The 12,871-nt window shown below is 44.5% G+C and overlaps 1 protein-coding gene and 1 pseudogene across 18 annotated transcripts in view; both read left to right on the top strand.

Annotated features, from left to right (window-relative positions):
• Positions 1 to 12,871, top strand: part of PROM1 (prominin 1) — a 134,675-nt gene that overhangs the window by 100,956 nt on the left and 20,848 nt on the right. For all 18 annotated transcript variants that reach the window (XM_045075853.1, XM_045075820.1, XM_045075819.1 and 15 more), the window contains 3 exons: positions 2,392 to 2,455; positions 5,357 to 5,516; positions 7,751 to 7,903. In XM_045075853.1, coding sequence (XP_044931788.1) covers positions 2,392 to 2,455; positions 5,357 to 5,516; positions 7,751 to 7,903 — 377 coding nt within the window. The remainder of the gene's footprint in view (positions 1 to 2,391; positions 2,456 to 5,356; positions 5,517 to 7,750; positions 7,904 to 12,871) is intronic.
• On the top strand, positions 5,694 to 5,787 carry LOC123391254 (annotated as a pseudogene).

Genomic DNA, 12,871 nt, shown 5'->3' with positions numbered 1-12,871 from the left:
ACATGCTGTGGGCTGCGCCTGCCACTCTCTCCTTCGCCCAGCCACTTAAGCTACAAAGTACTAGTTACTTAAATCATTCGATATCACTTTCTTAAAGATTTATTTATTTATATTAGAGACGATGAGAGAGAGAGAGATTGCATGCAAGTGGGGGAGGGGCGGAGGGAGAGGGAGAGAGAGAACCTCAAACAGACTCCCCGCTGAGCACAGAGCCCAACATGGGGCTCGATCTCATGACCCTGAGATGATGACCTGAGCAAAAATCAAGAGTTGGAGGCTTAACCAACAGAATCACACACACGCCTCCCAGTGTCACATTCTTAATGAGATCTTTCCTGGATATCTTGACCAAGTCAAACCCTTTTCAATGCATTGTCACAGTGCAACAGATATTCTTTGTTAAGTTCCTCATAACTATAATTATTGCTTTAATGTGTCTGGTTCCACTTGAGTGTAAGCCCTAAAATTGGCAAGGGCTACATTGGTGTAGAACATCATCATTTCCCTGAGAACCTACCAATTATTGCTCTTTGTTCAACCGATATGTTGAGTGCACTGTAAATATTTCTTCGTAGGTTATGATTCAATAAGTGTGCCCTGGACCTGCAGGAAAGGGAAGGAATAGTGGTACTCTTGACTCTGTCTTTTAGCACGGGCATAAAAAGGTCATCAGATAATCTGTTAAACACTCATCTAATGACAAAGTCAAGTGTCACCTTAAACAGTTCATTAGAAACTCCTGGTCTTGGGGCACCTGGGAGGCTCAGTGGGTTAAAGCCTCTGCCTTCGGCTCAGGTCATGATCCTGGGGTCCTGGGATCCAGCCCTGAGTCGGGCTCTCTGCTCAGTGGGGAACCTGCTTCTTCCTCTCTCTCTCTGCCTGCCTCTCTGCCTACTTGTGATCTGTCAAATAAATAAATAAAATCTTTAAAAAAAAAAAAAAAGAAAGAAAGAAAAAGAAAGAAATTCCTGGTCTTTGTGTCCTGGTGTCACCTTATTTGTTAATTGAGGGAGTTGATCCAGGAGATCTGTAAGGCCCCCTCTCCCATAGAACCTCTTTCAAAGGGTGACCTCCTCAAGTCCAAAGGCAGATAAGTGCGGTGGGGTCAGGTGTATGTACGCTCATCCAAACACCTGTGTGCTGGTGGCTTAGTCACTGTTGAGGAGACAGGAGTGGTAGCTGTTCTTGTTCCAGCATCAATGTTACCAGGCTAAACTGGAAACTTGCTGGCACCATCAGTCTTACAAAGTCTGTAACTTAGAATAGACTGCCATAAGAGCCTGTCATAGGCCGGGTGGCTTCTCAATGAAAGAAATTTATTTCTTACAGTTCTGGCAACGGGACGTCCAAGGTCAGGGGGTTAGCATAACCAAGTTGTAGTGAGAGACCCCTCCAGGTTGCAGATGGCCATTTTCTCATTGTATCTTCATGTAGTGGAGAGAGCTATCTGGGGTCCCCTTTCTAAAGTCCCTAATCCCATTCTTGAGGTTTCATTCTCATGACCTCATCACCTCTGGAAGGTCCCACCTCCTCATACCATCCATCACTCAAAGTAGGGGGTTAGGATTTCAGGGTGTGATGCCAGGGATGGGGAGCAGGGGTGCCCAGACATTGAGTCCATAACAAGTTGTAATTGTTACACTGTTCCCCAGCAGATGGCTAAAGACAGCAGCAGACAACTAAGAAACACAATGAAACCCTTCTGGAGAAAACACTGTTCAGTTGATTTATTTGGATATAATGACCTCTTCTTGTCCCAGATTTATTCCCTAAAGGACATAGCTTGGCATGGCTGTTTAGGTTTTCACTTCAGACTCATTAAAAGCTGTGTGTTGGGTGAGACTAGATCCCAAGTCTAATTTTCTAATTGCTCTGGAAAGTACGGCTCTGGTTTGGAAACTCACTTTCTGCCTGCTCATGGAACATTGCACAGATCAGGGCCTCCTCAGCTGAAGGGCTGTCTACACTGTTGATGATTCTCTCTGGTGGGGGCTGACCCATGCATTGAAGGATATTTAAGAGCCCTGGGTCCCTGCTACATAGTGCCATACTTGTGATAACCAAAATGTCTCCGGACATTTGCCAGATGTCCCCTGGAGGGGACACCGAATCGCCCGCAACTGAGAAACGCTAGTATAGATAACATGAGTTAACAGTTTAAAAGCAAAAAACTTTTAGCAAGGTCTTTGATGGATTCAATTTAAAGACAAAGTCCTCTCTAAGAAGGGATTTTTTGTTCGTCTTTTAATGACCATATAGTGACGATGTCAGCTGGAAGATGACTGCTAGCATTTTTATTTTACTTTCCTCCATGCTAAGCTGCAAAGTGAATCCTTGTTAATTGCCCTTCTACTCACTATGTGTATCAATTTACTTTGAACTATTTTCTAGGGCTATACATCCTTTAATGATATTCCTGAGATGGTACAAAATCAAACCACAGACATCATATCAGGTGAGAGTCAGAGTTTGAAGTCATTTTGTTTCTCTCTTTGTTAAGCATTAAGTGATTAGCATACACACACAAAATGTATTGTTAAGAACCGTTATTTTTTTTCCTCTCTTAAAAAAATTCTCTCACTGATCTGGAAGATTAAATGAGTTTCAGACCTTTTTAACTGTGCCACCTTCACACAGGGATTTAGATTTTAAGAAATGATAATCCTATTGAATTCTGATTAACATTGTCCTGCTGGCGAGAGAGGCAAGGTCAAAGCCACACTCTGGTGACCAGGCCTCATCCTGAGCTATCAGAACTAGAGACAACTGTGGTTAAACTAGGAAGGTCAGGTTTTGATTGGTTTCCCTGGGGAAAAACTGTGGATTATTATATTTTCTTTAAAAAAAAAAACAAACCTTAAAATACATTTTTTTTCCAGGAATACTATGCATAAGGCTTTATTTTGTCTTTTTAAGAAAATGTTCATCTGCTTTTTGATGTTGCCGTAATGGTATCTTAGGCTCTTGAGGTTGCTTAGGATTTTTGGAGGAGCAGAGCTGATATTGAGAGAATTCCCTTAGTCTTAAATGATTGAGTCACGTTGTATTCAGGGTATGGTATTCGGGGTGAACTCACAGAGAAAGAGTGCAGTACACACAGTTCTATGCACAGCAGTGGAAATAGACAGGGGTTATTTGCTTAAAGAAGAAATCTTTGAAGCTATGTGAGATCTTCTTCTTCTTTTAAAGCATCTTCTCTGTGCTTCCTTTTTTCTGTTGACCAAGTGGTTTTAAAATGTTGTGTTAGAGGTCTTTGATTATTTTTGTCTCCCTAATAGTGTTCTTTCAATCCTCTAAGATTTTGGGTTAAAAAAGTTATTTTATCCTATCATCACAGGTCTTTAGATATTTTGTGGTTTTCTTTTTGTTTCACCTAAGATTCTACTTTAAAATATTAGGAGATAAAAGACAAAGTTCACGCTTTCCTATGCTAGCATCTGAAGGCTAACACGCGTTGTACATCTGAGAGCCACCTGCTTACTAATTTCTGTGTTTACTTTTTTTTTTTGTTCCCCCTTTCTGGACCTCTTCTGCCAATACGTGCAGCCCTCCCTTGTAAGTCTGGCAAAGCAAGGTGTGCAGTATGCGTGAGCGAGGCCCATTGCACACTGTCATTGCCTCAACACAAGCCAGAGTTTTCCCAGGTCTGGGCGAGTATCAATCACTCCATTCAGCTGAATATCAACTGCTTATTTTCATGTCCTTCCAAAACAAATAAGAACCCTTAGCTCCCATGTTTTGATCATTTGGTCCTACCCCACATACATAGTTTGAGTGCCTACTGTGTGCCAGGCTCTGCTGGGCTCTGGGGATGGGAGAAGGATAAAGCATGATCCCCGCCTTGCCCTTCAACTGGGCATGTACACAGATGTCATTTACCACACTCTGGTAACATGACAAGGTATAAGCAAGTGGTTCAAAAAGTGGGAAAGAGTAGTGGAAGGCTTCCTGGAGGAAGCAACATCCAAACTGGGGCCTGAGGGAAGTATCGGAGGAGAGAGGATACCAGCGAGGTACAGTCACCCGAGCTGTCAAGACCGGAGAGTTGTGGCGTGTGGGAGAGCAGGACAGCCTGAGAAGCAGAAGGAACCTGATTCTGAGTTGAGGGAACTGTTCATAGGGGAGGAAAGGTCTGCATCCCACATCTCTCAAACTCTCAGAAATCTAAGAGTTAAAGAAGAGACCCATTGAGTCAGCTTGTTGAAGATCCTGGGGTCTTCAGGTACATTTAGAAGAGACTAGAGCCACTGTGGATAGTAGTCTTCTCCTAGGAGCTCTGTGTGAACAACCTTTGAAAAAGATTCCCACCATTTTATGTCATTCCATTTTGATTCATGCTACCATTGACCCAAAATTCACCAGGAGCCCTGGGATCACATTGTGAGAACAGTTAGTCTTGTTTCTCCTTCTACAAAGAAATTGATCTTCCTTTTCAGGATCAGTGGACATTTAAATGATTAGCATGTTGTTAGTACACCCATGTCAAGAATCACTGTGGTAGCGCCAACTTCAGACCCGTGTGAGCATTAAATTAGATGACATCTGTGTCCTGGGTAGCTTTGATACCAGGACCCATCACAATGGTCAAACACTTTCCAGAAAATTAGAACCTATCTTCTCTCTGAAAGGTTAGGATGGATGTTAATAGAAACTCTGACCATTGGGAATGTATCGCTGTCTGCATAGGAGAAACACAGATGAACTTTAACACATCTCAATTTGTAGGAGTCAAATCAAATTTTAACAAAAATGTTGCCTGGGGTCATTTGTTCAAAAAATTGTTCCTGATGAAATACCGTGTTGCTGCATGCTATTTATTATTAAATTATTTTCTCAAAATCATTTAATGGAAGCTTTGGAGTTAGACAAACCTGACATTCAATCCCATCTCTAGTGCTTTCTTGGAAAAAAAAAAAAAAAGAAAGAAAAGATCTTTGGAGAAATAATTAAACTTCGATGGGCCTCAGGTCGCTTAGTAAAATAGGAAGAAGATCTATCTCAGTGAAATAAATGAGTTAACATTTATAAAAGTGCCTGGTCCATGGTAGGCATGCCATAGGCTTTAATCACCAGATTCATTTTATTTTTTAGTGAAATAAGCAGCAGAAGAAAACTCTGGCTTGACTTAAGCACCATGTCATTAAAGTCAGCTCCCATAGCTTGCTGTTCTGTTAAGTAATTGCTCTTTGATGGTCTTGGCTGCATTCGTGCTGTTGTAGAACCTTTCCATGTTTGAAACACATGCATAACATGGGGAAAACTTAAAGGGGTTGAAGCTTTTCATTTTGGTTCCAAAACAAGAGTTTCTGTTTCCCTTAGGTTTAAAAATGCATAACCTGGGTGTCTTTGCTTTCAGATATCAAAAGTTCCTTGAATTCCCTTGGTTCAAATATTGAAAATATAGGCAAGCAGATTCCAATACAGGATAAGCTGTCCAATTTCATGGGTTACATTAATGACACCGAAACTTACATCCACCAAAATTTATTCACGTTGGAAGAGTATGATTCGTACAGGTGAGTGCCCCCCGTCCTCTCCCCACCCAGAGCTGGCAAGCTAGGGGGTGAAACTTGTTCTAGAACAGGGGAGAAATCAGACCTGATAACTGGGATCATGTTGTGAGAGAAGATTGTACAAAGAACACGTAACTTGGTATGTGTTAACCCTAGTTAATGTTTATTTAATAAGTTGGAGTGCTGGCTTTGGCAGCATGTATAGTAAAATTGGAATGATACAAGATAGCATGACCCCTGCCCAAGGATGGCATGCAAATTCATGTATATTTTTAAAAACTGAAGACTGGAAGTTCTTGAGCCAAACAGTCAATAATTTGCAATTCTGATGTCATTAATGGCTTCTAGAATCCTAGTTGTAACTATCTAACATATGTAAAAGGATTTGAAAGCCTATAAAGGAATTATGGAGGGCATTTGGATAATATTCTAATTTTCTTTGGCTTATAAAATCAACATATCAAGGTCGGTTCTTAGAGAAAGAACATCCTTGAAATGAGTAAATTACTAGAGAGCTCATGTAAGCAGCTGTGGTCCTCAGCTGTGGATTGGCCCATTAGAAAGCGTTAGCCAGTGAGGTTTGGCCTTGGAGATGACTGTGGACATCTCAGGCAGGAGTGCTAAGGAGTGGTGGACCTATAGACTGGATGTACTTCAAGGACCATGTATATGAGAGGTAAGGTGTGCTGTCCTCTCTAAAAGGCCCAGCCCCACCACCTATCAGTTTCAGAATCATTCTTTTTGGCCAGACTCATGGAAATTTCAGAGACTTCCATTCCTGTTCAGATATTTATTAAGCAAGAACCCAAGATAAATAATAAAATAATAACAATAATTGCTTGCAATTCAGGAACAGTTACGGCCTGCCATCCAAAGAGCTGTACGCATGACATCTCATTTAATACTCCAAAACAAACAAGCAACCCAACAAAAAAAACTGCAGGGTTCTGTTCTATTTGTAACCTTGTTTCATAGATGAGGAGCTTGAGGCTCAGGGGAGTGGAATAACCTTCACAAGGTCAGTGGTGATGTTTGGGAGGAGGGTTTTCAACCCCCATCTGAGAATGCTCTCAGTTATTGTCCTGTAATCAACCATTTTCTTACCATGTGGCTAGGTCACCCCAGCAGGTGTCAGGACAAACATAAGACTGACCCTTTCTCAATGAATTTACAATCTCATTAGAGGTTAGAGTTTCACAAATGGAAAGAACCATGCAATTATCTGTCTACACATTGGGTCTCCCTGCTCTGAGAACTAGAAGCTTATTTTTAGAAGAAATTTAACCAAGCAGGTGAAGCACACATTAACTGCAAATGATTTCTGAGGCCAGGATCCGTGATTTGTTTGATTTGGCGTCTCTAGTATCTGGAACAAAATAGCCACAGCGTGGGTGCAGGTGGCTTTTACAGTTATTGAGACTGTTCTTAATTGAATGAAAAGTTTCAGTGGCAGCTTTTGTTGCAGAAGTAAATTCTTTATTTTTTAGTGTTTTGACGGTTGGGAAGCATTTCTACCCTTGAATGCTCCTCAGCTTCTGGAAAAGGTTGCAGTACATTCCGGGAATGCCAGTAAGACTTAATTGAGGGCCCATTATCCTAAAATGTCTCACCGGACCATTACAAAATTAAGATTTGCGTTCTGCAAGTACTTGATTTAGGATGCTCTCGTAAGTTCTGAAATATTCAGTGCACTCCCCGTGTAGTTTCTGGTTCAGCAAAGAATACAGTGCTCCCCTCCCCAATTATTCCTGCAACCCCAAAGCACTTTAGAGAAAGGCCAGGGAAAAGAACCTGATATTTCTTTATCTGTTGTCTCATCCTGATCTGTCCACATCTCATTATCATTATAATAAGTGCTTGCCGCCTCAGGAACCTTGACAGAACTTGCAGGTCTAAAGGGGTCCAGTTATCAGTAGCTTTGGAGTACTTGAGTAAACTTCGCTTACAAGCCCCACGGAAATGAAGCAAAGGAAGGAAGCAATAGTCTCATGACCAATGAGCGAGACAGAGCTCTTCAAAACCAAGATAAAAATTAAGGTTTCTTGCCAGTTGGGTTGGAGGACTGGAGTGGGAAGGGTTCTTGTAGCTACAAGGTCACTCTCTGAGCCCTTCACAGGGGAATCCGGTATCTGATTGCAAAGTGTTAACTCCACTGCTCCAGCCCTAGCCCGAGAGCTTTTGTGTTATCAGGACATCAACCTCTTTTATGTATAATAACACTGTGCTTGCTTCACCAGGTGGCTGGGTGGCCTGGTTGTCTGCTGTTTGCTGACACTCATGGTGGTTTTTTATTACCTGGGCTTGATGTGTGGCACGTGTGGCTATGACCGCCATTCCACCCCAACTGAACGAGGCTGCATCTCGAACACCGGGGGCATCTTCCTCATGGTGTGAGTGTTTGCTCTTCCTTGCCCCGTCAGGGGGCTGGGGGGAGGGGTGGTGGAAATGCAGAGAAGAAAACAGATGACACGAAGCCAGTGGCCTCTGGGCTAAGTGTTCTGGGCTCCAGTGGAGTGGGCGTCCTGTTGTGTCTGTGCTTCTGTCACTGTGGGAAATCCCACCACACATTAAAAAATAGAAGAAAACTCGAAATTGTTAGACTTTTGATAGACAGGCTTAAACACTGTGTTTCTATATGGTGGGCTCCTCTGTAGTGAAATTATTTCTAAGCTTGCCATCTTGATTCCTATTGTATTTTCTCTCTCTCTTCTTCCCTCCCTCCCTCCATCCATCCATTTATTCACCAGAAACTTGCTGAGGATTGTTCTGATCTTAGACACTGTTCTCTGTGGTCAACAGTATCATTAGCTTGTTTACTCTGAAACTCTGGAAACTTGATTTAGCAAAGAGATTGCCGACCCAGCACCCTTAGGATTTAGACACAAAGCCTTAATCAGTGATAAGAGAAGGTGTGGGGTACCAGCGACGAGCCTTTGTGCCTGCTTCCAAGATATTCATATCCAAGTTCATTGTTCTGAAACAAACAAGCAAGCAAAAAACCCTTATTCTACCAGGGTAGGACAAAGCACATGGGACATGAGCTGGCTGTGACCGCAGTTGGGCCAGAAATGTCAAGCAGGAAGCAGAGATAGAAGCTTTGAATGTGCCCCTGAGAGGAAGCTGTGTGGCTTCCCAGTTGACATATCCTTTTCCAGTCTGAACCTCAAGAATCAGCGGCAGGGAGCGTGATGGGGCTCAAAGAAGAAGGTAAAGGTTTAGAACAAGTCCCTGGAGCAATGGAGACTCAAAACCTCAGCCACACTCTCTGATCTCAGCCTACATTACTAGTACCAGGCTGAGAGAATCAGGCAAGCAAGTATCCTGCATTAATGTGCTTTTCCAAACATTGGGTCTCTACAAGAATTAATCAGATTGATGAGCCATGATGGTATGGCCTTTCCATCAAACATGGAATCTCTTGTATAGTACAAGTCTTTCTTAGCATTAATGTAGCACAAGAGCCTTTTGTGGGTTTTTTGTTGTTGTTGTTGTTTTTGTTGGTGGTGGTGATGCAAAAACTATTTTTTTTTAAAGATCTTATTCATTCATTAGAGTGCGAGAGCACACAAGCAGGGGGAGAGGCAGAGGGAGAGGGAGATGCAGACTCCCCGCTGAGCTGCGAGCCCAATGTGGGGCTCAATTCCAGGACCCAGAGATCATGACCTGAGCTATAGGTAGATGCTTAACCATCTGAACCACACAGGCACCCCCCCAGAAAAGTGCTTTTATTAAAGCATGGAGACAGGACCCATGAGCAGAAAGAGCTGCCTGAGGACACAATGGTCTTACAAACAACCTTAAAGCTAACAACATGGGAGTCTGCCAAAATTGCACAAAACTGAACAGAGCTCCATGCATGGAAAAGCCTATTTGCTCACATGCCTACACTCAAATTAATGCAGCAAGGAACAGTATATTGCCCTGACTTTTTGTTCCAGTGTACACAGTTACAGATAGAAAATGAGTTTAATGTTCAGATTTTACTAATCCTGGTACTTGGCTGTTTTGTCAGTGTTTTGATGATAAGTTGATAGATCCCACCTTTTTTGATGGGAGAGAGTACATTGCTCTGAACAGGTGCATTTACTGTAAAATTCTATTTGAACATTTTGAAGGGACAAAACCAACATATGTGCTACTGGCTTCAAAGAAGAAAGAAACAGGGAAGTCATGAGCCATTGGAGGGAGACTAAAATTATTTCAGTTTGGGTGTAATTCTCACCTCTGCAGAGTAAGGAATCTCTAAAGAGACAAAGTCACACGGAAGCCGGGGGCTTGGGAACAATGGGCTTTATCACACTATAGGGGAAAGGCTGATCGGATGCATTTCAGGTGGCCTGCAGCCCGAGGATGGTGTGGGCTCCGTGGTCGCCCAACCTCAGGATGGAATTTGCATTTGGCAGGCCCTTCCATCTCCTGAGATAGCCGGCAAACAACTGGATACTTGTGAAGGGGGAAAGTGATACAAGTATAGCTGGTCGAGTCAAACCAAATGTAATTTCTTCTTAAAAGCCGTTTATTTGCCTGTAGGAACCAGAAAGAGTATATTTTGTTCAGCTGTAACCACAAGACCACCTGTCCTTAAAAACAGAAACACCGTATGTTGAAGAACATGGTCTCTTCAAAAACCAACCAAGAGTCCTTATCCCCCTTGGGGCTCCTAGTGAAAGATCAGTGGGGAGGAGAGGCAGAGAGCCCTGACTCTGCTCTGATCCTTGTGTCCTCTAAGAGTCCGGGGAGCATATTGGGGACCGGATGGGATACAGCGGGGAGTGTACATCTGTCTCCAAGGCCCATGGAAGGTCTCCCCCTAGAGAAGGAAAACTCACCCAGACAACAAGAAAACTCTCTCTTATACTGACATGCACTGTGAAACTTCCAGTTTTAACTGTTGGAAACCATGCTCAGATTATCCGGAGCTTTGAAAAGAAGCTAATACCCAGTGTAGCCACAGGTGTCACAAGATGGTCACACTGGTGGCAAGTTGAGAAAGCAGTTTGTCAGGCTGGAGCAAGGACCCAAAAACACAGCAACTGCCTCAACCAAGTCATTCCCATTCTAGGGAATGACTTTAAGTAGGACCCAACTACAGACAAAACATCACAAGCCGTATTTTTGCACATTTAGTTATAATTGTGAGGCACTAGGGATGACACAAACGTCAGCCACCAAGGAATAGGAGATCCTGAGGTCACTGAAATGGAACGAGGTTGGCTACCCTCAGTGGTTGAACAAAGTCCTGAAGATGTTTGACTAGGGCTTCTGAGATTACGTGCATGTCACTAACCATGTAGGTCAGGAGTCAGCACACATTTCTATAAAGGTCCAGATAATAAATACTTTCACTTCTGCTGGCCACAGATGGTCTTTGTTGCCTGTTATTTTTCTTGTACTTGTTTTACTTCTCCTTCTCTCCTCCTTTACAACACTTTAAGCACATTCTTCTCAGCCATTCTTCTCTGAGTGACAGGCCTTGGGTGATGGTGTGTCCCTTTTCTAGATAGAGAAGCATTTTTGGTAAACCAAGTCTGGGAATGCTAACAGTAAGCTCTTGAGAGTAGCTGTGTTTGTCCGAAGTGTCCTATAGAAGATTTAGATGATTTTTATAACTCTGATGCCCGCACATGCTCGGGTACACGGTTAAAACCATGGTGACTGGCTTTTGTTTCACACATGTTCCCCTTCCCTATGCGCTTCCTGACTCCAAAGCCTTTCAGAACAGAGAAACTCAGGCTGACAGGGGCCCCTGCAGTGAACATACCTTGCTATTTATTCCAGCAACACCAGGCAAATATTCATAATTACACCTTAAGTATGTCCACTGGGCAGAATCCCGCCCTCAAGAAGGGAGGCTATGTTTTTAAGTCCATCAGCCTACACACTTCTGAGGGTCCTTCCGTTTGTACTGGTGATGGTACAATCATCTGTTACGATCTGCCTGTTCTACCTAGGCTCAGTCAGGAGTCTGCTCTGTCTGTGTCTACGTCCAAGTAACTGAGCACCCTAGAGAAAGGTCACACAATGGGGCACATTGGCATCCCTACAGAATTATGACCCCCACCTCAAATGGATCCTTAGCTCCACAGGCTTCCCTGTCTCACCTCCCCATTTCCTCCTTCCTTCCTCCCCTCCTCGCTCCCCCCACCCTCGCTTCCTTCTCCAATGGCTTTTTCCACTCATATATCTGTCCTGTCCTCCTCGTTTTCCCCTTCTCTTAGCAGAAGGCTGGACTTCCTTCTTCACAGAGAAAATAAAAGCCATCACACGCCTTCTCAAAACTCCAGCGCCCCTGCATCCACGACACACGCAGTTCCTTGAGCCGAAGGACTTGAGCCAAAGGACGTCTGCCTTCTGGCCCCTCCCACCTGCTGTTCCCTCCCACCCCTGCGCACCGCCCCGGAGGTGCCCTGGATCCGCCCTCCCTCTCCCTTGTCCTCATTCTCTTCCCTTCTCCTAGCCTGGCTTCTCAACACTTAAACACAGCCTGCTTTCTCCCCTCTTGAAACTGGACAACAGAAAACTTCCTAACACCCCTTCTTCCCTCTCACACCTCCCCCTGCGCAGATGTCTAGAAATAATGATATTTGCTGTTTTCTTACTCCCTGCCCTGCCCAGGCCACTCCCCTGCCCTCTGGTCAGCAGTGGCCTCCAGGCTTCCAGCCAGGGGACTTCCAGTAGTTCCCTGGAATGTGCCCTCCCTGCAGTGATTGGGTCCCCTGTGCTCCCTACCCACGGCAGACTCCCCTTAGTTTTCGCTTCCGTGACCCCGTGCCCTAGTGCTTTCGTTCCCACACTGCAGCTCTCCCTGGCCCCTTATTCACTAGCTGCTCTCCCACCACCTGCTCCTCAAGCAGCACCGTCTCCCAGGCCGGGGCCCAGGCTGCCTCTCCCTCCAGCCCCAGCCCAAGGACCAGTGGTCACTTCTAAGCAGCTGGTTGCCTCGTGCCAGCCTGTAACCCAGATGTGTGCGCCCTGCACACAGTCGACTCCCCTCCAGCATCACACCACCTCCCGCGGGGAGCAGGACCAGATCCCTCCCTCTCTCCCCTTTCTCAGCACCAATGTCTCCTTTCCCTGCTGACAAGCCCTGGCATCACCTGGGGCTCTTCCTCGTCTTCTCTTGCCTAGAATCTCCTGCACATCCTGTTGTGTCCATCTCTTGTGTCCCATCTCTTCTGTCCCCTGCCTCTAGCCACATCAGCCCACCACCCCAGGATGGACGGCAGCCTCCTCAGTGGTAGACCCATCCCCACGGGCCTCTGTCCCTCCTGTCCTGCATGCTCTGACAAGAATGTTCTTCCTCAGAGAGAAAGGGCGTTATGCTCTTTTCTATGCTTCTGGGCCCTCAGCAGCCACCC

This window comes from Mustela putorius, unplaced genomic scaffold (assembly GCF_011764305.1).
Source record: "Mustela putorius furo isolate JIRA1106 unplaced genomic scaffold, ASM1176430v1.1 tig00000083_pilon_pilon_pilon, whole genome shotgun sequence".
Classification (NCBI taxonomy): Eukaryota; Metazoa; Chordata; class Mammalia; order Carnivora; family Mustelidae; genus Mustela; species Mustela putorius.
The sequence above is the reverse complement of the archived record's forward strand: the minus strand, read 5'-3'. Positions and strand labels throughout refer to the sequence as shown.